The 25,801-nt window shown below is 34.7% G+C and overlaps 1 protein-coding gene across 2 annotated transcripts in view; it reads right to left on the reverse strand.

Moving 5' to 3' along the window:
- Nucleotides 1-25,801, reverse strand: part of LOC136034755 (protein patched-like) — a 110,598-nt gene that overhangs the window by 10,800 nt on the left and 73,997 nt on the right. Inside the window, exons 9-19 of one of the 2 annotated variants that reach the window (XM_065716138.1) lie at nt 23,313-23,460; nt 22,667-22,804; nt 19,472-19,630; nt 17,356-17,451; nt 11,775-11,900; nt 9,315-9,563; nt 7,721-7,906; nt 5,055-5,367; nt 3,200-3,516; nt 2,209-2,628; nt 373-515 (exon numbers count right to left, since the gene is read on the reverse strand). In XM_065716138.1, the coding sequence (XP_065572210.1) occupies nt 373-515; nt 2,209-2,628; nt 3,200-3,516; nt 5,055-5,367; nt 7,721-7,906; nt 9,315-9,563; nt 11,775-11,900; nt 17,356-17,451; nt 19,472-19,630; nt 22,667-22,804; nt 23,313-23,460 (2,295 nt within the window). Of the gene's footprint in view, nt 1-372; nt 516-2,208; nt 2,629-3,199; nt 3,517-5,054; nt 5,368-7,720; nt 7,910-9,314; nt 9,564-11,774; nt 11,901-17,355; nt 17,452-19,471; nt 19,631-22,666; nt 22,805-23,312; nt 23,461-25,801 lie in introns of both variants that reach the window. The other variant, XM_065716136.1, reaches the window with a different exon arrangement.

The following is a 25,801-nucleotide window of genomic DNA, read 5'->3' on the forward strand; positions in this document are numbered from 1 at the left end:
TCAAACCCCGACCCCACCCCCAGGGTACGGCGTTGGATGAACCTATAAGAGAGAGAAAAGAGTCCTCCAAAAGGGTGTAACACTTAGACAAGCACTATTTTGGAACCAAGATATTAAAAGTCAATTGACCAAAGGGTATGCTAACGTGTATTGCTAGTTGTCGCTTCTTTTTCACCCATAATTAATTGGCTGTACTTGAACCTTGTTGCATGTTGTGGCTAGAGAAAAGTGCCCCCACGTGCGCTTATCTGACCTTTACAGTCTAGTTCGACCGGGCACGCCTATTAGCGCTCTCTTGATGTTTTTAACAAGTTACAAAAATGATTTAAAAGAGTTATCTAGATTGAACTTGTCAAGCAAAAAGGAACTTACTTAACAATGAAGTCAAATTCAGAAAATGCCAACATAGCAATCCCAAGGATAGTAGAAACTGCACCATCTACAATCGGGGCCATCATATTCTTCACTGCTATACCAACTCGACGATTCCTATTGCCAATACTTGTGATGAAACCCTAAAATAAAATAATTAATAACTATATACAAAATATCCAAAAACGTGATGAACTTTCTTGAAATTTATAACTCTATAGGACTGTCTAGCACAGTCTAACCAGCCCAATCTGATTGCCAGATTTATCAAACAGAACTTGAAATTTTAAGAGGGTAGTACAAAGTAGCTTTAACAGCAATTATTATACCCTTCCAGCAATAAAATTTCAACCTGCCCTGCAGCAACAAGGCCCCATGAAGTGTTATGGCGACTCTGACCAATAGATCACTCTTGCAGACCAACGCAAAAGATATTTTCTATCAGATCAGACTCACACCCCCAAAGGCGAAACAGAAGTCCTTACTGTTAATCCTAGTCAAATTAAACTAAGATAAAATAGGCCGTTTTTATGGATACAGAGGAAAAGAACGAAGCGCTTTCCTCACAGAGGTCCGATCAAGCAAGGACTTCTGAGACCATAACTGTAGCAGCTGAACAGGATTGGTAGAATAAATTCCAAAGCCCACCTATTAATTAGACTAAACAATATATTTTCAGCCCCCCCCCCCCCCCTAGAGTTCAGATTAAGTAAAGTACAAACCATAAAGACAGAAATGAGCCTATTTCTTACTCCAACTGAGCCAAATTCAGTTTGAATTCAATCTCCCTTTTCGTCTGACAAGCTTATGCAAAGAATATAGGAACTCTTCTTCTTTTTCCCTCATAGAGGCCCAACTAATCTTGGAACCAAAAACGACATAACCAGGATATTCAGTGATTCCCCACTAAGTTTGATTGAAATAAAAAAAAACACCTTTGGTAGATTTAGAAATCACTTTCTCACAAGGATCAGATTGGTCCTACACCCCCCGAAAAGCACAACTAGGATCTCATCTGTTACTTTTCGTCAAGTTCGATAGAGACTAACTAATATCTTCTGGAATATGACTTGAAGACAAAAATTTAGAGGCCCTCTTTCCCAACAGAAGTCAGATCGTGTTCAGATGATGAAAAGACATTTACTTCCATCAATTTGGTTGAAATCAGAGAACCCATTCTGGTAGATAGGCTAAATGCAAGAAATTTATCCCACCCCTCCCTGTTATTCAGAGGAGTATTATCATTTTAGACCCTGAAAAAAGCACAAGTAGGACACCAGTACTAACTTCCCACTAAGTTTTATTAATATTTGGCACCTCGTTCTGGTAGATATTATGACGAGAAGAACACACACAAAGATCAGTTCAGGTTCGGATCCCCAAAAGGCAAAACTTGGACAATTAGCCTATCCTTATTATCCACCAAGTTTATATAAGATCTGACAGAGCCTTTTGTTATTTCAGAAACAGTTAACGAGTTCTGTTACATAAATTGAATTTCCAGATATGCCAGAATCCGAATTCGCTTAGAAATTGAAACAAAAAGTAGCTAAAAAAGGAAAATCGTGTTTGCAACGTAGGACAAAGACAGAAGGGTGTGTCTAACACACTTTTTCCTTCAAAGATGAGTGATTTTTCCTACAGATTCCCTCTAGTTGGTTTTTATCATCTAGGCAGGTTTTAAGGGGCAATTTTATGTTATAAGACCACAATTTTACAGGACAAAACGAGCCTGAAACACCTTTAAAAGTTCATTTTTATTTTCCTGTACAATTATGAAAATGTAAGATACGATTTCTCTTGTCTGTTAAACTAAATAAATAAATTATAACTTACGATCAATATATGAGCAGCAAAATCCACGCCAATTCCAACAGCAACAATCAATAAAACTGCGGGTATTGCACTGAGTTTTATACCCAAAAGTCCCATAAGTCCAACCAGTTCAATTATTATCACAAATAGCACGAAAACAACTACTAAAGCTGCCCACAGGTTAAACAACAAAATTGTCAGTATAGTCAATACGGCACCAAGTATACTACCCAACGCAAGTAAGAGGTAACGACGCAGGTTAATATATTGCTCCCAGAAAGTAAAGGGAATTCCGCGAGGGTAGTTGGGAAGTCCTTTCTCCTCGAATTTCTTGCATACTGCACGTGTTTCTTGGATAGTTTCTACCATATCTTCTGTGCTAACTAAGTGTTTCAGGTAGAAGGGTAGCTGGGCATAGATAATCGGAGATGATTTTGGGATCTGAAATAAAAATTATATAGGTATACATCGGAGGAGGGAAATTCAAATAACCGAAAATTCTGGGACATCTGTCTAGCCTTAAAAATGTTAAACGTTAACTTCCTAGAGTTATTTTTTTTTGTGAAGGTAAATAAAGGTAAAAAAAAAGTGACAGCATCAGGAGCATTAGCACCATATACCTCATAGTTTCACAAAAAAAAAACTTCTTTAGTTCCTTGACAGCCATGTGATTCTAAAACCTGATGTATAGCAGTTTCATTAGCAGTAAAAAACAAACAAAACTTATTTTAATATCGCTTTTGTAGAGATAGAGTAACCCCACCAAACAGGATATATACTTGTGGGAATAACAAATTCAGTTTAATCTATGATGACCTATCATACTTCTCCACGCTTGAACATGAAAAATGTTATTTTAAATAATTCAAACTGTTTAGCTTTAAAACCTTACATTTCTTTTTTTATAAATGATCACTCTGATTTTTTCTTATCTGATATACACATTGAGCACATTGATTTTTATTTATGATAAATTTTGCTTTTAAATTGAGAGCTAATCAAATGCACTTACTCTGAGTTCTACATCTCTGGCATCGTGAATAAACTGTCTAGGTTCTGGCTTCAACATAGCCTGTGATTCACTGTAAGCTATGGCATCATTTCCGATCCAAGCACTTAAATAATTATAAAATGCTTTTGGATTTATTACACCCTCACTGTCAACCAAACGAACTTGTGTAACCAATGACTTATCAACTGGATAGTCCACATGACCAGTTTGAACCAACAATTTGTAAGCCAGGACACCCTCATCAGAGGCGTTTTGGAACCATTGATCACGGGTGATACAGCCAGTTGTCCAATCGCGGTCAAATGATCTCTGGAGACCTGAGAGAAATCCTCTTATTACTTTCTCACAACTACAATAATTAAACAGTTCAAAGGGTTATGTGACCAGCTCATAAAACAAACAATATAAGAAGTTTAATGGCTGATTTTGTCGCATCATCTCATTCCGGTGAAAAAATGTAAAGAACAGGGCAGCATTTGCTTGGTTATGAGCTGGAGTACCAACATATGGTACGTCAGTTAATTTTAAAATAGACTTGGTGAAATTGCTAGCTAAATCATGCTATTATTTGATAGTGTTCGATGAGAGAAAGCATGTAACCAATTTTTGACATTGGAATCATTTTGAACATCCCAATGAGTAGGATTTCACGAAACAGAACAATTCTATTATGTTTTGCTGTGGTATTAACTGATATATCGTTGTTTTGATAATAAAAATGATTCTACTACTACCATTGTTTATAGCAATGATATACCTTTAATTTCCATTTCCACGAAAAAAAAAACATTTTTAGGACACTGTTGTTTTTCACAGAGAGGATGAGGACCTTTGTACTAGTCTTTTTAGTTTATAATTTCCATAGAGAGGCGCTTTAGCACAAACAGAAATTATAATTGGTTAGAATCTTCAACATGGCACATTTTAGTAGCTCATAATTTGGTCGAGAGTGGGGCTTGAATAATGGGGTCATAAAGAGAACTCGATTGACAGAACGAAAACACAATCTGTTTCCACAAAAAGGGTCTGTACAGAGCTTTCCATTACGTGAACCCTCCTTTGGGCAATTTATAAAACTTTTATTTGACTAACTCAACCAAACATTACTCCTTGGGATCATACAAATTAACAGGTTAGTATTATTAAAGAATTAAGTTAAAACAGGTTTGTCTTAGTTTATATATTCTAGCACATAGTTGGATAGTTTGTAAAGTTTGAGACCACAAGCTTCTATATCTTGGCTTCACTAAAATGCGAAGTAATGAAAATTCTTCCAATATAAACATGGATTTTATTTTACATAGTCCCTTACTTTTCAATAGCTGTGTATGTTACTGAGAGTCCAACTCGTTCAAGGAATGGATACGACAGGTACGTACGGGCTATTGCCCCTCTGAGATTTCAAAGGTTTTTCTAATAATTTCTGGTGTTTTCCATATGATCTCCATAATTTCTGGGTTTTTTTTTCAGGATTGTCTTCTCACCTACTTAAACCCAGTTTCTTTGGGTAGGCCTAAGTAAGGAGAATTTTTGAATGAGATATTTTAACACATGGAAATGTTATACAATTTGGGATAAAAAGAATAAATCTGGGGAAGTTTAAGATACATAAAATACAGAATAGCCCATATTTTTGTTGATTCTGAGCATTTTGTCAGACATTGTAATGATTTGCATCCCATTGTATCCGGCATGGACATTGGGAAATAAGTATTTGAAATGTTTACATGCGACAGGAATTGTATGCGAAAAAATGGCATAGATAAACACGAAGATTAATTATTTCGAAGGGTTTTAGATCTTCAAATACCTCTTATGAGGATAACACTGATAAATAAACTCAAAGTGTACCTACCCGAGAGCCACTCTCTGAATCGACTTAGCCAAAATTCTGGCAATCCTCCGTCGTCATTCTTAATTATCTTTGAAACGCGCATAAATGCTTCATGGTATTCATGAAGCAGCTTCTGATTTGTTGGGTACTCGAAATTTCCCTGTGTGACAGCATGCATAATATGGAATCCAAAATATTTGTTCTGGGCTTTAAGATATCCATGTTCAGGCGATGTCCGAGGAACTACTTCTGTTAAGTCTAGTCCATCTTGGACTTTTGTCAGCCCCCAAATACTCGCAGCTAGTGAAACAATCAAGCAGAATATTGTCAACACCTAGAAACAGAACAGTTGACAGAGGTAAACTATCACTGATGGCGTTGTCTTTTCTTTATTTGAAACACTTCATTCATTGTGGGTTTTATTTATGGTTTTATAAATTGTTAAAAGACAAAGGCCATTAAAGCAGGTTTTCAGCGCATCTTAATGTCCTAATCGTAATGTCCTGATCGTCCTAAAATTACGTTTGTGATTGCTTCCAAAATTACTTCTGTTACTGGACAAATTAAAAGAAAAGAACTACCACATAAAACGTTTTATTTCTATACAAACAAGCTACAATTCTCCCTTTTCTGAAATTAAATATGACGTAATTAGGTATATCAAGCAATAAATTGTACAAAAAGTGTGGTTAGATTCTACTTTCTAGGGTTAATGTGAAAGAAAGGTTATTATGCTTAGACCATGTTTTACATGTGAAGAATTATAGATTGCAAACAGGTGAGCAGTGACTGTGGTCAAGAGTGGTTCTAAGAAAGGATTTAAAGGAAACGGGACCTTCTTAGAAGGGAATAAGGACTAAGGCATTGGACAGATTGAGGTGGGAGAAGAGTGGGTGTAGCTGTGTTGGCCTCAGACGGCTAGATGCTGCAATAAATAGTTAGTAGCAGAAAAGTAGCATAGTTAATAAAAATAGGCATGAGAAATAACTTTTAAATGTCATAGTCCAAAAATGCAACCGACAGTCTTTCTTACGGTTTTATATCACCACCACCTTTGAAAAAAAAATCTAAAAAATAATGCCAAAGAAATGAAGTCATTACAAAACTTATAATCATATACTTGCTAATTTTGAATAGTTAAGATATTAATTAAAACCAAAAAGGGAACCAATAAAAGAGCTTTAAACACATAAATACTTTCAACTTAATGTAAAATTACTTCCTGTATTTTTTTTTCTGTCGGTAAACTGCAATCAAGACTACAAACCTACCTAATGTACTAATATTCTATTCTTGCCAAAATAAATAATGATACCAACAATAATAATTAAAATAAAATAAACAGCACTTGACATATTCGTATCCTGATAATATTTGCCTTCCTCTTGGCAAAACTTCAATATGAATTATTATAATTGAAAGCGGGGTTTATCCTAATGCCGACAATTCTACAAGACAATCATCTCATACAATCCAAATATTGAAACTCGCAAACAATTATTAAACCAAACAGAAAAAATTGCTGTTCAACATCGTAAATGTGTAGTTTCGACCATTCAAATATGCATAATTAAAGTAATAAAATACAAGTTCAAAAAAGAAAAGACACGATTTTACATTAGTGGTGTCTATAATAAACTTATGCCTTAGATAATTTAGTGGTGTCGAACGTTGCCAAGTCTATTGCATCATATATTCAGGTGGAGTTTAAATGAAATTTCGGAGAAAAAAACAAACTATTTTTTTGCGTAAATATTTTATGTATTTCAGATTAACCCGTCTGAGACACCATAGCATGTATCCACTACTATTTCAAGTCAAACACGCTTATTAATATGCAAACACTGTTGGGTGTTTTGCGTAGGGGAGTTACTCCTCCCCACTCATAAAATTGGTCAAAAGGACATCATAGCCTAAAAATCACAATGTTTTTTGTTTTTTTTTAACCTTCCCTTCTTATTGGGAAAACCTCCGACTAGAGCTGTTCAGTACACCTATGCTTAAACAGATTGCAGTAAAAGTGAAAAAGAAGAAAAAATTCCTTAACGACTATAAATACATATATCTAGTATATCTAGTTTTTGTTTCTCCCCTGTTTTTTTCCTGGCCATAAGAGCCTTAAGGGGGAACCTATGTTGAAGTGTTTTCGTTGTGAATTGGTTGAATAAATTGATTGATTGATTCACCAGTCAAATAGGCTCAATGAATCATTTTAGTTTGCTTTGATCTTCCTACAACTCACTTCCCTGCTATTTGGTCCCCTTGTTTTTATGGAAGAAGAAAAGAAGTGACAGAGCAAAAAGTCAATAAATTTTTTAAGCAAAAATGCAGAAGAAAAAAATTTTGTCGGGCAAAAGGGCCTACTTTTGCCTTAATCCAATAGATACGCAATTAATCCTTTTAGGAGTGGATCGACCTCAAAGTTCAAATCCTACGATATTTTACTCGTCAATAGACTGGAGAAGGGTACCATTTATCAGTTCTCTCATCACCTCTCAATTGTGATTAGAGATGAAAGTGGCGAACACAATAGGACTTATCAAATACGCAAACAAACTGTATTTTATACTGAAGCACTAGAATATTAAACCAAGGAGGATATGAAACTTCAAAAACATCATTTTAGGCCATACTTTCATAAATATCGTGGAGGTAACTAAAAGAATATTAAAAGGTTTATGTCTTACCTTGACAGGGGTCATGACGATAAACTTGGCAAAATAATTTTCAGCCAATGAGGATACCGGGTGTTTCATACATTCAACCTGCATCTCAGTCAAGCCAAGGCAATTTTCCAGCTCTTGAGATTCGGCTTCAACGTCTTTTGATTTTCCGTTTCCTGACATCAGAGGTTTAGCTCCGACCCAAAGTTCCTGCTAAAAAAGAATACTCTGTTAATCAACAGAATTATCGTCCTGAGGAATGCATGTGAATTTAATAGAGGGTTGAATGTACACCGCTAAGTTCTTTTTAAGAACAGAAGAAAAATTGAGGACTCTCGTGTTAAAGAGCATATCACCACTAGCTGAAGTCAAATATAAAGCTTGGTGTGAACTCAAAGGCATAAGTGATATATGATAATGTTAGTAAGGATGTGTCCAAGAAAGAAGGGATGAGTCTTAACCAGTAAGCCATTCCTTTCACAACTTTTTTAATTGCGATGAAGAACAAGAGAAAAAAGAGAGATAATTTGAAATAAAGATAAAAATTAAACAAGACTTAATGCTCTACTTTAATAATTAGTGTCAGAAAAAACAATATCCTTTCTTGAAGAAAGTAAAGCAAATTGTTCAAATCTTTCTAGTTAAAAAATCCTCACAAACAAGTCTTCCATCCTTACAAGAGTTTCATTCCTGGATTCGAGAATATGCATGCTAAAGACTATCCTCAAAATATCCATTAAGTGTCTCATTATCTATATTTAATAACTCTTAATAAACTAATCAATATCTCAATATCTTTAATATACTAATCGATATCTTGAAATTTTTTGTAACCATAGGATTTTTTGCGAGCAAATTTTGGGACTGTTAAACTCTCAGTGGCGGCTCTGCTCTAGGCTAGAGATTCTCAATCAGTGTACCGTTGCACAAAAGTGTGCCAATATACTTTCATAGGCATAACATGGCATTTTGAAGATGTCTTGAAATTTGAAGTAATAAATCTCAAAGCTATAGCGAAGTAAGTTCAAATTAGCTGTTTTCTTGATTTAGTTTAAGTCTTGACGTAATAGTACGAAGGTAATTTACGCTATACAACGTCTATGACTTCAAGTGGGACAGATTTCCTCAGAAGCCCAAAAATACACCAAAAATATGTTTGTGTCCGATCGGCTTGGAATTGTTCCTAGGTCCCTTAAAGTTGCATAAAATAATAAACAATCCCACAAGGAAAAACTAATGAATGCAGACAAGTTCTTTACTTATAGTTTTAACACTTGCAAAAAAGATTCAGATGTATATGAGTTAATCACGATTGATTTTATATGTAAGTTTGTTGCATTGTATAAGGGTTGAGCTGAGGGGAGAGGGCTACAGGGGGTTAATTCAAGGGGGTTGAGCTTCAGAGAGTTAAGCTAAATAGGTTGAGCAACGTGTGGTTGAATTGAATGAGGTTGAGCTATGTTGAGTACATAAGCAGTCAACCCGAATTAGCTGAAGGCAGAGTTAAATGGGGTTGGCTGGCATGTGTTTGGGCTGGATAGGGTAGAGCTACAATGGAACCGAAACAAAAACTATTTGATTACTATCAGACACGAAATGAAACATAAGAATACCTCACCTGATTTGCTATCTTTCTGTCATAGGGTACTGACACCGCTTTTTTCGTAGGTATAGGTGTTCCAACGTGACTTGAAATGGCTTCTCCAATCATTTCCTCTCTTTCATCATAATTGTTTGTTGGCGTATCACCGTCTACGCAACAAAGTAGATCTCTTTTCTTCAAGTTCCTTCTTCGCAGATCTAAGCTGATAATCGCGGGGAAAACAAGTAACAGGGTAGCAACATTAAACAGGACCAAAACACCAGCCTAAAACCAGACAGAAAGGGTTAATAAAACCGAAAAAAAACTACACTGAGATGGGTAACAGAATAATACATATAATATATTTGAAAGATGAGCTTTTTTGGAAGGGGGGCAGGCGACGGCAATTCAAACCAATGATAAGGTTATAAATATGAAATATCTTATTTTGAAATACCTACTTCATTTGCCTCGAGATTACCCCAATCATGCTATTGTTAGTAAATATGGTGCTACGGATATTTCGGTGTCACCCGAAAGATTAAATACTTTTTAACTGAGAATGTTGTAGTTTCCCTGGGCTGTTTTGCCAGCCGCTAATACGATTGTTTTGCCGTCAAAGGTTGTGTATTAGATTTGTGTATATTGAAGTTTCTTCTTTTTTTTTCTAGTATTACGCTTGTGTTTTGTTGTTTCGTAGCGGGTTAAAAATAAATTATTGTTATTACATCCATGATACATTCAAGTACATTCAGTTTTGTTTACTTCCTTAATTGTCTTTCATAAAATTTTTACTTTATCAGTATAAATTATCTCTATTGAAGTACAACGTATAGATATTATAACTATGCTAATTTCTTTGACTACTATTGAAGCAGTCTCTCAGCTTCTGGAAACAAACTATATGGAACTAGAATGTTTAAAGCTTCTTTGTATGGCTGAAAGGAGCCATTTTGATCCAAGATTAAGTTATTATGAAAATGACTGACATCCCATCCCTTCGTTTCAAATGCACGGCAGAGCTTTCCAACTTACCAAATAAGGTGAAATGCCCGTCTATGACTCATCGTGCGCTCTTAGTTAAAATAGGTGTAATTAACTCTAGCTAGCAATAGTTTCGATTCTTCCATTTGAAGCGGCTTGGTAACCCCACACGTAGACACCGGGATATATTCACAATTAGCGCGTCTGATAAATTTGATTTATGCCTTCATTTTTTCGTTTACTGGCGTCTAAATAAGAAAAAGACTAGATAGTCATTTGAGACTATAAATTTACCAGTTTTTTGTCAGTGTTTTCGTGATAAATATGATGAGAGAAGGGACAAGTCAATAAATCATTGGAACAACTTGAAATTAAAAGCATTTATGATATTTAATACTATGATTTTAAGACAAAGTTACGAAATTTAACAAGAACAATTAAGTCTCCGCAGCTAATTAATTTTTGTTAAAGCACTAAAGAAGTGAAAATGCAATCTGATCATTTGAATTGGTTAGGTAGAAACTTAAACAACCATATATATACATACATATATATATATATATATATATATATATATATATATATATATATATATATATATATATATATATATATATATATATATATATATATATATATATATATATATATATATATCGTCAAAAGCAAAAGGAGTGAACACAAAAAAAACTTAAAGCGGACAAAAAAGAACAAAAAAAACAAAGGAATACTTAAATAAAAAACGGTCTCGTAATAAGAACCAACAATGGTCAGCAAAAATTATTTCGCTAGCCCCAGTACAAAATTCTTAAAAGATTTTGTTTTCCTAATCAGATGTCCATTAAATCGTATTGATATATAAGAAAAAAATGTACAGTTGAAACTTTCTAGAGTTTTAAGAAATGGGCCCTAGTTAATACCGGTACGTTCCAGAATCCTTCCTTGGACACAATAACTTTCTTCGTATAGAAGAAATAAAGAAGAAATGAAACAATGGACATGTTCAAAGACATTGTCTTGCCTTAACTAAAATAATTTTTAGTAGAGAGAAAATAGTACATTTAAATATTATAAATGAAGTTACTTTTCTAATATTAATGTTCTTTCTGTCTTTTTTGTAAGTTTTTTATCATTTATTCTGTTAGTTCTAGACAGTAAAAATTTACTTTGAATGGAAGAGAGGAAACAGGACAGTATTAGATTATCGATCTGTAAACAAATTTCGGTACGCAGATACTTTTCAGTAAGACATGGCTCAGCTTTTTATGTTTCAGGCTTAATTGGGTATCAGGTCCATACAGGTCCACACAGCGAATTTAAACCAACCAAGTAAATGTGCAAGCAGAAAAACGAGCTAAACCAGTGACTTTTGGGATTGAAATGGAATTTCCAAATTAAAGAAATGAGGAAAACTTCTGTCATTGTCAAACCGGCAATCCAAGCAACTTATTTTTAGATGAAGAAGATCTTTGGGTCATAGAGAAGCATTTAAGAACTATTTGAATACATTACCTGTAAAGAGAAGGACCTAAGGGCCGGAATAGGTACAATAGCAGCCGCAAAAAAGGCACAGATTTGGCATGAGGATGTAATAAAAATGTTAAGACCGCATCTTTTCAGAATTTCACCGACAATCACCTAGAATAAAAAGGACATAAATCAGCAATTAAGTATACTCAGAAACCCGTTTCATCTGGCAAAATTAGTATTTTCGGAAAATGACTGATAGTTCAGCTCACCTCATCAACTATGCCAACTATACCAATCGCTCCTGTGAGAACATCCCTTTTTTCTTTTCTTTTCTTTTCTTGGTAATTAGTGTGTTATCCTGATCACGCTCAATAAGTTTGATGTTTCATCTGCTTAAAACCGGTTTCTCTGTCTACATTTGGAGATAATTAGCTCATCATAGGTTAATAAACTACTATGCAGGTATATTCTAATTAAAAACTTAATATAAAGAGTTGGTTAGGTTAGGCATTTAATATAATGCGCGGCCTGCTTTCCATAATTATCTATTGTAGTTTTCATAATTTTGTTAATAAAGCATTATATTTTCATCCAATTCTGTTATATTTGATTATGATTAACCTAACTTCCCTTCTTGAGTGGGGTCAGGATAACACGTAAGTAGGCTACCCCTTTTTTACTTATCTGTCCCTCCCCTTGTCTTCAAAATCTCCCAAAACGTTCTGCTTTATAAATAAAAGATTTTTTGTTGCATTTACCCATTACTCTCACTCTCACTATTACGAGGTTAAAAAAAAAAAAAAAAAAAAAAAAAAAAAAAAAAAAAAAAAAAAAAAAAAAAAAAAAAAAAAAAAAAAAAAAAACACTTGAAAAACATAGCTGTTGCTTCTATATGTTTGTTACTCTAGGATACACGAAAAACGTTGAACATATTCCGTTCGTTAGACCTCCCAGGTTTGAACATCAAAACAAGCAGTATGCTTATGGGGAATCTCTCAATTTCCAGGAGCGATTAACATCTGCAGTTACAAATAGAGATTTGAACGGTTTTACCAGTATTCAGTAATATGAAACTATTGATATTGAGTCTGGACCTGGACGTAATTGACTCAAAACCACCGGATTTCCGAACTAATTCAGGAAATGAATAATAAACTTTAACTGCAGATTAGTCTCAATTAGTGTGTTCTTGGATGAAAGAAAACATGACAAAGGGGGAAGGAGTATCTTTTTTAAGCAAAGCAGTGAGTCGGCAGACACTGATTGGGAGTATGATAGAAAGAAAAATCCGTAAGTAATAAGACACAACTTTTTTCGCCAGATTTTGTATCAGGTGACCGTAAACAAAATGAAGATTTTGTCCATGAAATAAAAAGCTACCACATTAATAGTTTAATTAACTTATTTGGTGATGAATATCAATTAGTGAAGAATAAAGAAGATGTTGTCACAGTCATCTATTTTTAATGTAAATATTCCTTTTGTGGGTACCCCCTACAAAGAACAATCCCAGCACAAGGATTTAAGTTTTTCATGAATCAACATACGAGTCTTCATCCTTATATGGGTGGGGGGGGGGGGGTAAATATATAGGACTCCAGAGTTAAATGAACATTAAGTCATTTACTTTTGGTCATGATTTTGCAGGAACAGCGAGCAATGTAAGACCAGTAAACCAAAACAAATGCATTTGGATTTGAATTTACTTCAGAAGCATCTGGGCTAATGCATGAATTAAAACTTCGTTCGTCAGTGCATTGAAAATCATTGAGTGTCTATATAATCGACTAGCTTACGACTCCAGTTGCTAAGAATTTGTTCTTTGACCTTAATACAATTTGATTTTGGACAAACAAAGCAGTACAAAATATTCAAAATTAGTACACCATAGTAAACTGGAGTCTCTAACCCTTTAGTCAGGGTGGTCGTCTTTCTTTTTAAGAGTCGTATATTATCAAACCACTATGTATCAGGCTTATGATGAGACCACGGTTCATTAGACAAAAAAGGCATAAGGGACTGGAATGCCGGGTCTGAAAACAATGAATGCTCTTAAATAATTTGTTACTACGGCCTAGGGTGACGTGCAACAATGGGCTATACGATTCCATTCTACGCCTACTAAAATAAATACAACCATAGTATCTTAATCTCTAAGGTTTTAGGGTTCAGGCAATTAAAATGAGTCACGTCAACACTGTCGCGGATGGAGCGAGATGAAGACATTAAGAAAACATTAGGAATGCAGGGAATGTATTACTAACTCGATGATGCGCAATACACAAATATTTATCAAGTTGTTAAATGTCAGTTTAGTAGCCCATTATTCAAATAGCGGTGAGCAAAATTAAGGAAAAACCGTCATTTTCAAATTTACTGCTAGGTTGACATTACAGTAATATTAAACATACATGCATATAGCCTGCATTTTACGGGAAGGTCCAATTCTTTGCAGTGCCTCAGACTCTAGGGCCCCACAATTAACTTTTAATTAAAAACATGCATCTTAGGTGCAAACAAGCATGACCCTGTCCTGAGAGGGAGAGGAGTCAAAACAAAACAAAATATATGTTTTTTATTATTGTGCGTTTTTTCAACGAACAATACAGGTGGTCAGACAATGCCCATGGTGGGGGAGGGGCGAATTAACGACCAGAACTTACTGAAGATTAAGGATGAAAGAACGTATTGAACTTATTTGTTATATAATACACACTCGAGTAGTGACGTTTAGTGAATACTAATGAAATAAAACTAAACATGATGAAAATACAATTCTTTAGGGTAAAATTCTAGTCAATTGACTTCTTGCTATCTCAGAAAGGGTTTAGGTTAGGAAAATGAAACTTTCAGGGATGAATCTACAGACTAAAGTATGTCCCGGGAAGGTATTTTGAAGCAACTACATCCACTCCTTCTCCCTCTAGAGGGCCCTGACCTTTGATGACCTTTAAAAATATGTGTGTTATAAAAGTAAAATCCTGCAAAATAGGTCTTCTGCTTAATTGAAGTACAACAAAATTGTTTTCAGCTTCATAGCTTTGCTCAATTCCATTTTATGAAGTTTTAAAGATATGCAAATACATTTCCTAGATTTTGAAAAAAAAAACATTGATATGGCTCAAAATTCTACTCAGATAACAGGAACTGTATTTTCAGAACTAAAGGCAGAGAAAAAGCAACTAGTAACTGAAAATTAAGGTAAAATGTTGTTTTGTCAAAATTTCAATAGATATAGATCTGTCATGTAGACAAATTTCAGGGCCCTCTAGAGGGAGAACGAGTGGAGGTGGGTACTTTAAAATACCTTCCCGGGACATACTTTAGCCTGTAGACCCATCCCTGAAAGTTTCATTTTCCTAACCTAAACCCTTTCCAAGATAGCAAGAAGTCAATTAACTAGAATTTTACCTTCTTTAGTAACACAATTATGAAAACTACAACAAAGAATTATGGAAGGGGGCCGCCCAGAGCGCATTATATAAAATACGTAACCTAGAGGCTAATGTAGCTTCCCATCGAGCCGAAGCTAATTGGCTCGTATAAACACCGTGAAAACGGGTATTGTCTTATGTTCGCGATATAAGTTAGTTTGTTATAGAATTTTCCTGAACTTAAAAATTGATGGGAGCCATTTTAAGGCATTTGATGCCTACTTCAAAATTTAAAGAATATGCTATGGTATAATGCAGTGAAATTCTGTATTTAAACGAACCATGCAGCGTAATATAAACAATCCATCCAAGAAGCGAAATTTGTCCATAGTTTGAAAACATATAATTAACATAAAAAATAAAAGACAACAAGAAAAAAGAAAAACAAGAGATAGCTCCTAAGTGCAGGCGAGATGCAAGATTCATAAATTAAAAAAAAAAAAAAAATTAAAAAAAAACAACCTCCATAAAAACAAACATATCGAAACCCACTATTCGAATAATTACTATTTAGCGATTTTCGCTAATCTTATTCTTAAAATGAATGACATTACTAGTAGTTTTTGTTTCATCTTCTGAATCATTCCAAGCTTTAATCCACCCATACAATGCTACAGATGATGGACCCATTTCAAATCAGAGAAAGGTTTGTCAATAATATTCATTTTTAGCCATCATCATCTTTGATTGAGCACTAAATCGATTAAAGTTTGCATAACAATTTTACCCTTGAAAACACCCCCTGCTGCTTGCAAATTATAAGAGGTGTCCTTAAATAATCAGAATATCCATTAAAATAGCAAAATTATTCAGCAGACATAACTAAATTAGTAAACAAAACGATATTTCAAAATGGCATCTAATATGTCAAACAATGATCCAGTATCAGGTAGAGTGACTAGATCACATCCTTTTTGGATGTGAAAACTGACAGGGGCTACCCCTCCATCACGAATAGTCTATATAAGACACTCCATTCAAAGTTTGCCTTTACATGGTACGGTATGAAAAAAAAGGAAAAGGGGAATAAATCGTAGAGACAAAAATTGGCAAGTTCCAAGTGCTAAGTTCCAAAATTTTTCTTCTCTAAGTGGGCAAGCGGGATTCTTCAATAACAAGACTGTCACAACTTTGAACTTTTCCAAAGATCTTAGAAACGGTGTATACAGTAAATTACCTCAAAAAGTATATTTAGTATCTCAAAACTTTTCGCAAGGGAATATCGGGAGATTATTAAAATTCGTAGTGGTGACACTCATCTATTAGCAAGAGAACATAACAGACGACATATTTCAAGTATCCTTCGCAAATGTAAAGTTTTGATTAGGGAGTAAGGCAATAATGAGGAAAATCCTACTTTCATGCCATTGTAAATATTTCAAGCCTTGAGGGAGATTTTTCGCTCCAATAGCCCTCGTGTGAATCACGGTCTTGGAACATAAAATATGCACACATATTAGCTCGGCGACTACACCCAGGTAAGAAAACCTACAAAAGGGGAGGAGGGGTTATTACGGTACTTGTACGAAATACCCCTTACCACTCAAGTTGTTTATTCATTTACGTATTGAAGAGCCGGTTTTTTGTTAGTTTCTTTCAGTTTAGCGTGAGACACGACAAAGAGAAGTGACAGAATAAATGGAAAATATATAATTTGGGCTATATATTTGCACATTAGGGGGAAGAGAGGGTAGGGTTAAAATATTTGGACAGTGTGAAGCAGGAAAACAATTCTTACTAAATAATATGCAGAATAGCTGTACCTGACACAGTAGGCATACAGACCCACTGTACTTTACCCCCCCCCCTCTAATATGCAAACATATAGCTCAAATTTGTTTTCTAAAATACTAATTTTTTTTCATACTTAGGTGTATTTCATTAGGAGTGAGCATCAGAAAAACATATTAGAAGAATATTAAGTTGGGCGTATTTAATAGAAGTACCGCTATTACTTCAGATGGAACATCTTCACTTGTTTTGGATTCATTAATAATCGGGTCTCCTCGGTCTTAGGTAGGGCTAAAACAGGTCATATATATATATATATATATATATATATATATATATATATATATATATATATATATATATATATATTTATATAACTAAAGAAGAAGCAATGGTTTATTCATAAAAATAAAGCTGCTCATTATACATTTTTAAATCAAAATGTTTTAACATCTTACCTTTGAGGGAATATCAGATGAGGAAATTTCTCCATACACATGGGCCATCAAAAACATTCCATTAACACCAAGACCAAGCAATAGAAATGGTACAATCTGTCCAGGAAGAAAAAAAATGAAGATATGGTAATTTGGTAAAGTAATAGCAACATATAGTTGAAAAGTCAAAACGACAATCAAACCATACAGGCACGAAAAAATAAAAAAAAAAATCAGTAAATACGAAATCTCCAGTATAGGTTTCATAAAAAAAAGGTCTAAAGAAAAGTTTTGATGACTTTTAATGCACAAATATGCCATGAAGAATAAGATGAATTTTATTTTCCAGATTTATTTTCTTTTTGTCTTAAAAGAGAAGAGAGCATATAGGCCTAAAATCAAAACAAAAAAAATCCATCTTATTCTCAATATTAGACTGATCATAAATTCAATTTAGTTTTCTTAGAACAACAAGCGATTACTAACAGAGAGCTTATAACAGTTCATTAAGACTATTTCAGGGTGTAAAGTTTAGCTAGATACATTTGTAAGTATAAGCTGTATTTAGAATTACAAAATTATTACATAAACCTTAAGACATAAAAACAGACATATTTATATGTGTTGCTTTGGCACGTAAAAATCATTCGAGGTCATCATTCTTGATAAAGCTTACACATTAATAGAAGTTGTTTTAAATCATCTTGCTTCACTCAATGAGTTATAAAATAGTTGCCAAAAATATGTAGACAACAAACACATGCTAAGTTCATCTTTTTCACATTTATTTCAAAATAAAATTTAATGTATAAACACCAGCTTGGAATCATTGGAGGGAAGGCCAGGTTAAAGTAGAAGAAAAAAATGTCACTTGGTTCACTAACGACATGTTCGAGTGATATCGCCTCACACGTTCTCCATTTATGCTTTCAAAATCGATTTGAAATTTTTAATCTAGACACCAGCTTCAAATCATTGCAGGAAAAGCTAGATCACGGTTATAAGAAAACGGTTGTCACAAGGGCCACCCCAATGGATAAATAGAATCTTCTGTGACATGTTCGAGTCATATCATATTTCAATTTCAGCAAACACAATGGGCCATAAATCTAAATCCCGCACTTTTTAACGTCCAAAGGATACAAGAGGCCTATTATGCGGGTCATTCAAAACTAAACCCAATGGTTAGCTTCTAAAGCCTAAATCATTAGTTGAACAGCCTGCATTTTTACATATATTCCATAGTATCTATTATACTAATGAAATAAGTAACCCTTTTAACCCCTAATTAAAAAAAAAATCAGGAATTACTTATTAGGTTAGGCATACGCATAAGATGAAATATCAAAATGAAAACAGAAAAAAAAATTCTACTGGCCAAGGCGTCGTTTCTAGAAATGTAGGAATTATTTGCTACGGTGGTTTTAACATCTTTGATGTAATTCACATTGCTATGCTTTTTTGACAAACGTAACCCCCTCCTCTCCTGAATATAACTCCCACTCAGATGGTTTCCTATATATAATCATCCAGTAGGAAATGCATTTCTTATAAATAATAATAATAATAATAATAAAAGAACGAATTAAATGTGAAATGGTAAAATTTCTCAAGACAGTGATTTGAATTCAATCGTTCTCTCCGAAAATATTGTCCATTCCACATAAACTTTTTTATTTGAATGATAGAGAGCCACTGTGGTTTTTGTTGTTATTTACATTAAGCTTATGGGGACGCAATTTGTGACTCCATCTTTGCTAGAGACTCCCGAAAAGTGTTTCGACCTGGGGCTCAGCTTAGCGAGTTTATAACCAAATGTATATTCATGGCACATATTCATTTACCTACGCACGCAAATTTATTTCCTTAAAAGCCAAAAAACTAGGCGTGTTATTCTAGTCCGAAAAGTATTAAACTTTGCTCCTCGGAAAAGAAAAGAGATCCAGAAAATTGAGAGCAGAATCTAAAACTCCCGTCAATTTAAACGTGAAAAGCGACGATCCGAGCATATTACTGAATGTTTACACAATGCAACTTACGAGACATACCAACAGCTTTGTCAGCACTCTCTAAAAGGAAAACAAAATCAAATGTCATAGACAAATATTCTATAAGAAAGATTGACATAGGCCATTACCTGAATAGTTGTTGCATTAAAAACAACGCCAATGACGGCACAAAATCCTAGGGCAGCAACAATAGTAACAGAAGCAAGGAATACACCAGCAATTCCAATCCCCGATTGAGACTTCACGGGCTCTGACCATCGGATTAATGTTATGGCCGAATAAACCAACTAAAACAAAATCTTTTGTTTTATAATTTCAATTAATTCAATAAAAGTTCTTTCGACCAGTGGAAACACTACTGAATAAGTATATTTAAACGCCATCGACATGCATAAATAATTATAGAAAATCAACTGAGGTCTTTTCAAATTTGCCCGTTTCTAAAGGGAAAGCACAGGCTGGGGCATCAATTCACGAGAATTGTAGAAAGAGGGAATTAACCAACTCCCTCCCCCTTCCCAAATATCCTCTTGATTTTGAAAAATACTTTTTGGTATTTTCAACAGAAAACGACCCTTTTTGATACTCTCATTGAGAAGATTGAAAAACGACAGAATGGCGACATACTCCCCCACGATTTTGACAAATACACTTTACCATCCCCCTCGTTATATTTCCATGATTTGATACCACTGCTACGCTTTTGTTTCTGTGAATTGTCACAATTAAAAAGTTTTCTTTAAAATAGAAACATACAACTAACTTAAATTGTGGAAAGTACATGTCAGCATGATTTTAATTATTTCCTTTATACGGCAATCCTGATTGTATAGGCTTTCGATAAAGGCGACACATCCTGAAATCTTTCAGCTCCTGTACAATCAAATTTCTGATTAATTGATCTCAATGGAAAAGGACTTTAGCTTATACTAAGTTTTAGCCATCCCTATAATCATGCCGTCCTGTCTAGTGGTTAGAGCGCTAGACTTGAAATCCTTTGTCCGTGGGGACAGGAGTTTGAGTCCTGGTATCGTTGGTTATTTGCTTTGGAACGGGAGTTAGCGGTATGACTTTATTAGCTCTGCCAGATTCGAACCAGTTCTAAATGGGCACCTAGGGAGATCTGAGGGGGGAACACGGGAAGTATCAGATGATTTGCCTCCAACCACGTAAAGTAAGCTTTTCAAAGTATAATCACGGAAAAAATAATCTGAAAAAAGTGCACGGCAATTTGGAGCAATTTTGAATTTGGTGTGCAATTTCATATCATTTTACAACTTGAAGGTAGGTTTATCAACATTACTTTCAATGTTAAAATAGTGGAACATTTATAGTTTTTACTTGTTTAACATTCATTTGCCATCACTACATTTAGTTCATTAAAAATAGTAAAAAGCAAATGTAAACGTGCTTAGATTACAAAAAATAAAAATAAATCGAAGATTGACAGAAATAGACTGTTGCAAACTCGGGGTAGTTTCATATCAACATAGACTTCAGGCATATGTGCATATGTGCAGCAATTTATTTAGGGAGGAGGTGCTATTCCAAAAAAATGATGTATATGGATATCATGGGAAATGACGGGTAAAATCCTAAAAGTTCAAGATTTGAGAGAATGTGGTTGTTTGAAGCAACCCTCCCCCCGTACATACCAGATATTTCTGGACTAGAGGTAAAGGGTCACAACAAAAAATTCTGGTTAGAGGAGAGGAACTACATACCTGCCTTTTTCAACCAGCATTCAGAAGACATTCTTCTATTTTTAGTATGTATACTTCAGAGATGACATAAACCTATTATTCCTGGCTACGACTGTAAATTTTAATGGAGATAAAACCCAGACAAATAAGAGTAGTGATTTGTCAGTTATACGGGGGCAAATTGAAACGACTGATATGACAAAAAAGAAAATCTAACTCCATAAAAGATAAAACTTTGGTTCTTGTTACACGGGATTTCCTGTTAACTGTTCCAAACAACTAATGTAATAGTCTTATAAAATGAAGGAACTTTAGGTCACCTTACACAGGAGACAGAGGTAGACCTAACTTCCCTTAAAATTAAATAGAAATACAGCTAATAGTTAATTTCAGGGTCCAATACATCCAACTCTGCTTCGCAAAGCAGGGACTTGGGTTTGATTCCAGCTGCCGCAAGGTTGGGCGGCAGGCTTATAACCTGTCCCTGTACTAAGAGCCCGGCAACTAACGTTTATTCGACACCCTATGCGCTGTCAATAGCTCTGGAAGATCTTTATCATTTTTCATTCTATCCAATACATCCAGCTGCAAAAGATGAGCAGTAGGCCAGCCGAAGCACAATGCCAAAGCATGTCTACTAAACTATTTCATAGCTGAACAAACTTTTTTCTATTATTTTTCACTGAACGCCGGCTATAAACCTAAAGAAAAACCAGAAGGATAAAAATTCCTTCAATAAAATTTGAATGTTTCATTGGCAGTGAATTAATGTCCCCAGGAAATAGACGTCATATTGAGATGGCTCTTAAATTCAAATATAACTATCCTAAATCCGATTAATCTCATTCAGAGTCACTCAACAAATCTTTTAATTCCTCATAATCATGTATTACATCCCTTTTTCTATTTCAGATATATTTTGTCTCGCATTATCTATAAGCAACGATCCTAGCGACAGTGGTGGTAAAAAATAGAAAAAAAAAGTTCAGTCATAAATGGAAGTTTTAAAGCAGTTTTCACATTCAGACATAGAGAAGAGAGATAGGACCACACATATCGAATTGTGCCCGTGCTTATTGAAGAGATGGGAAAATTGAACAGACCACACGCACTCAAATGTCTTCTTCACATTGTACGGGATTTTTAACATGGATAATTTTTTTGAAGAGTGACCAGCTCATACACAATTTTTGGTGCTTCTAAAGTACATTGTAATACTAAACGTAAAAAACAAATGTCAATAAAAAAATGGGTCCGTTATTATACATATCATACGGGTCCGTTATACATGAAACAGCATCATGGGAGATGATAGCCACTATTCTATTTTTTTTTAAACACAATTCTATTGCATTAGTTTTGGTGTATCAACCAAACATTAGACAGACACATCAAAACCAAGGCCGTAGGGTTAGTGGCGCCCGCGACAAAATTAGCCTTGTACTCCCCACCCTTTCCAAAAAAGATCATGCGAACTAGCGAATGACAAATGCAATCGCTGTACAAAAAACTGATATTATCTGTGGCTCCCTTAAATTAAGCCACACGGGAAAGCTTTCTCCAGTCGCCCCCCTCCTCCTGTTAAAGAGCCCAAATCATAAAATGGGAAATAAACACTACCATTAATCCGTATCCAATGGCTAATCGTGGAATATCGACTTCTGAAATTTCACTCAGCAGATCAGAGAGAGATTCTGACGAAAAGGCATGAATCATCTGAGTTTTTGTTGCATTTGTACTTTGTAGACTTCTTATTTCCTAAAAAAAAAGAAGAACAAAAGTCAATACCTCTATCTAAAAAAAATCAAACATAATATTATTTAGGTTGATTATGTACAAGTAAAGCTATTCACCGTAAATACCTCAAATTTTTGCTTATTCAGATATCCGGGAGACAATATGTTGTAAATCTTAAAACATAGTTTTTTAGCTCCAGTAAAATATTCTAAAATTAAGTAAGCCCTATATGAAACTCAGCAAAGCCAAAATGGAAGACAGACAAAGAGAAAAAATACAGAGAGTGAAAGAAAGAAAATAAAAAGGAAAGAAAAATGAAAAACGTCTATTTAGTGGAGAGGGAGAGCGATAGAAGTAGATATTCCCAAAACATGTAGCATTAATAACTTTCACACCAGTTTCTGTACTTGTGCCATTTTCAGAGAACACCTGCCGGATGAAAATAAAAACTTGGAATATCAGATACATGTGATTCTACAAACCTGAAGTAAAACATTAACTTCTAACAACGAAAATTGTGATATTTTACCTTCATAAATTTTCTTTGCCACAAATCCAAAACCATTGCCGCCTTTTCCACGGACCAATCAATGCTATGAACTTTGTATGTATCTGACCAATAGTCATAGAGATCCTTCTCACCTTGAAGCTTCACAATTGTCTGTATTGCTGCTGCCCTACAACACAAGGCAAAGTTTTTGATAAAGCCACAAAACTCATCAAAACACCGGAAATTACTTTAAAACTTGCCAGATTAAATTAATATAATTGCCACCCAAACCAATTAACTATCATAAGCATAGATTTATCATCTGAATAGATATCAGATAGCATAGTAAAGGCATTGCAATACACGAGTAGGGTAACAGACAACGTACGTCTAACAAGAATGCTGGGAACAATGGCAATATCAAATCAGCTTAGGTAGCCACGCTCACCTGACCCGTGGCGTTGCACGGTTCAAAATCGTAAAACTTCGCTTTGTTTCAAAACCGTTAATTTTGTGGCAGAGAAGAAAAACCAAATGGAACGTACAAAAACTCACACTGCCCGTAGTCCGTTATAAATTAATGCGGATATAATTATGATGTTACTAAAATTGACTTCAATTCAGAGTAGATCAACATCAAAGTGTTAAGCACAGTCTGCTTCGTATGGTGACATAAGAACACGCTGATGTTGGATTTGACAATACAAAGACGCAATACGCACCTACCTAATCAAAAAGTCGTTTGCAGTCATTTGGTCGGCAACTAACGATGCTATAACAACAATATATAAAGAAGATGGTGTTATTTTAAACTATTAGCTAAAACCGTGATTCCCATTGTGGGGCACAGACCCCAACGATGGGGTATAGCAGTATTTTGGTGGGTCATGGACAGGACGTGCCTCCTCCAGCTAACTATACTTTAAAACCTTATCGAAAGAAAACCAACACATTTTCTATGTGAATGATGTCACGTTCAAACGCTATTAAAGAGAAAAAAAGATAGATGATAGCAGTTCAATGACGTTATATATTGCATAAAAGTTGTTATATTCAGACAATATTTTTCATTGAGAACCAAGTTAAGGGCCTTTTAAGCCTCCTTCAGGTGGAATACACCGAATAATTCTGAAAAAAAGTAAATTTAACATCATGACATTAGGATTTTAAAAATGCCTAGGTGGGGCATGGTCATAAATCGATTGGGAACCACTGAGGTAAACCAATTGGCATTGAAAGAATGAAAACTTTGCATGGTCCATCATTATAGGATATTTTCCAATCATCTAGTTGGCTACGTATGAGTGGATGAATACGTTTCAGGAACTGTGTCCGGGTCAACAATACCGCTCAAACTAGTGGAAAGGTTCCTAACTTGAAATTTGAAAATTTTTCATCCGCAGTTTAACTGTAAAGAAGGAGTAGTTCACAGGGTAGCAAAGTTTATTAAATAAAATTTAAAAAGACATGTCCGAAAAGAAACAGCTAAGAGTAGCTTAAGCAAAAATTAGGAGTGTTGATGCAGCTACTGTTTTAACTAGGTTGTGCGCGATAAAACCAAGGAACAAACGATCACACTAGAAGAACAAAGTTTAAATAGTTGCGTGTTCTCGGCACTTCTACACACGTGAGAACTTACGCAAGATACCGCTATCATGTGTTAATGGCAGCGTAATTTATTTATACTATCTTTTCCAATGTTTATATTAAATTCACTCTTTGATGCAGTTCCATAATGTTTATTTGTTCTTTTATTTCCAGGTGTGTGTTTTTTTAAGGGTTGTATATGTGACGTTAAATCCAAGATTTCATGTGAAAAAATAACCTTAAGCTGCCAGTTGGGTGAAATCTGTTCTCTCCTCTATTTTATATACGGATTCGAAAACTAATTTATATTTCCAAGGCAATTGTATAAAATACATCGACTGCTATACCACTTCCTTTCAACGAGAAATTCCAGATGGAAAGTTCATACTCTTAGGCGTTCAGAGAAGTAAACAGTCGAGAAACGGCGCACAGTTCCGACCAAGTTTTTCTAGAGCTCCCAAACAGGCAAAAAAGGGAGGAGGGGGGGGGGCTTCATATATTTTATGACTCAATAGATTAACCTGGCTCAAACCAAAAATTAAAAACTAAAAATAATCTCTAGATGATAATCGTTCCCATGTAAGTGTTTCGGTGTCTCTGCTCCCGTGTCAGCGTTTCCAATGGCAAGAGACAACCAGGAAGGTAGCCCCGTAAGCAAAGACTGTTTATAAATAGTCCACTGACCCGACAGTAAGTGTATGGTCATTTGACGAAAAACACAAAGAAAAAAAATGAAAAAATAATCAAGAAACCAAGAACAGCGTATTTACAGACAGTGCAAGAGACAATGAAAAGGCAATGCATATATTTTGGCAAAGATCTCCGCTAAGCCGTGCTCAGCGCTAAAAAAAGGCATACATAAAGCAAATACTAACTTCAAAAGGTTAGTACCGTTTTTACATAGCCTATATTTTTTTTCTTACTTTTTTTTTAGCGCTGAG

Source organism: Artemia franciscana, chromosome 13 (assembly GCF_032884065.1).
Source record: "Artemia franciscana chromosome 13, ASM3288406v1, whole genome shotgun sequence".
NCBI lineage: Eukaryota > Metazoa > Arthropoda > Branchiopoda > Anostraca > Artemiidae > Artemia > Artemia franciscana.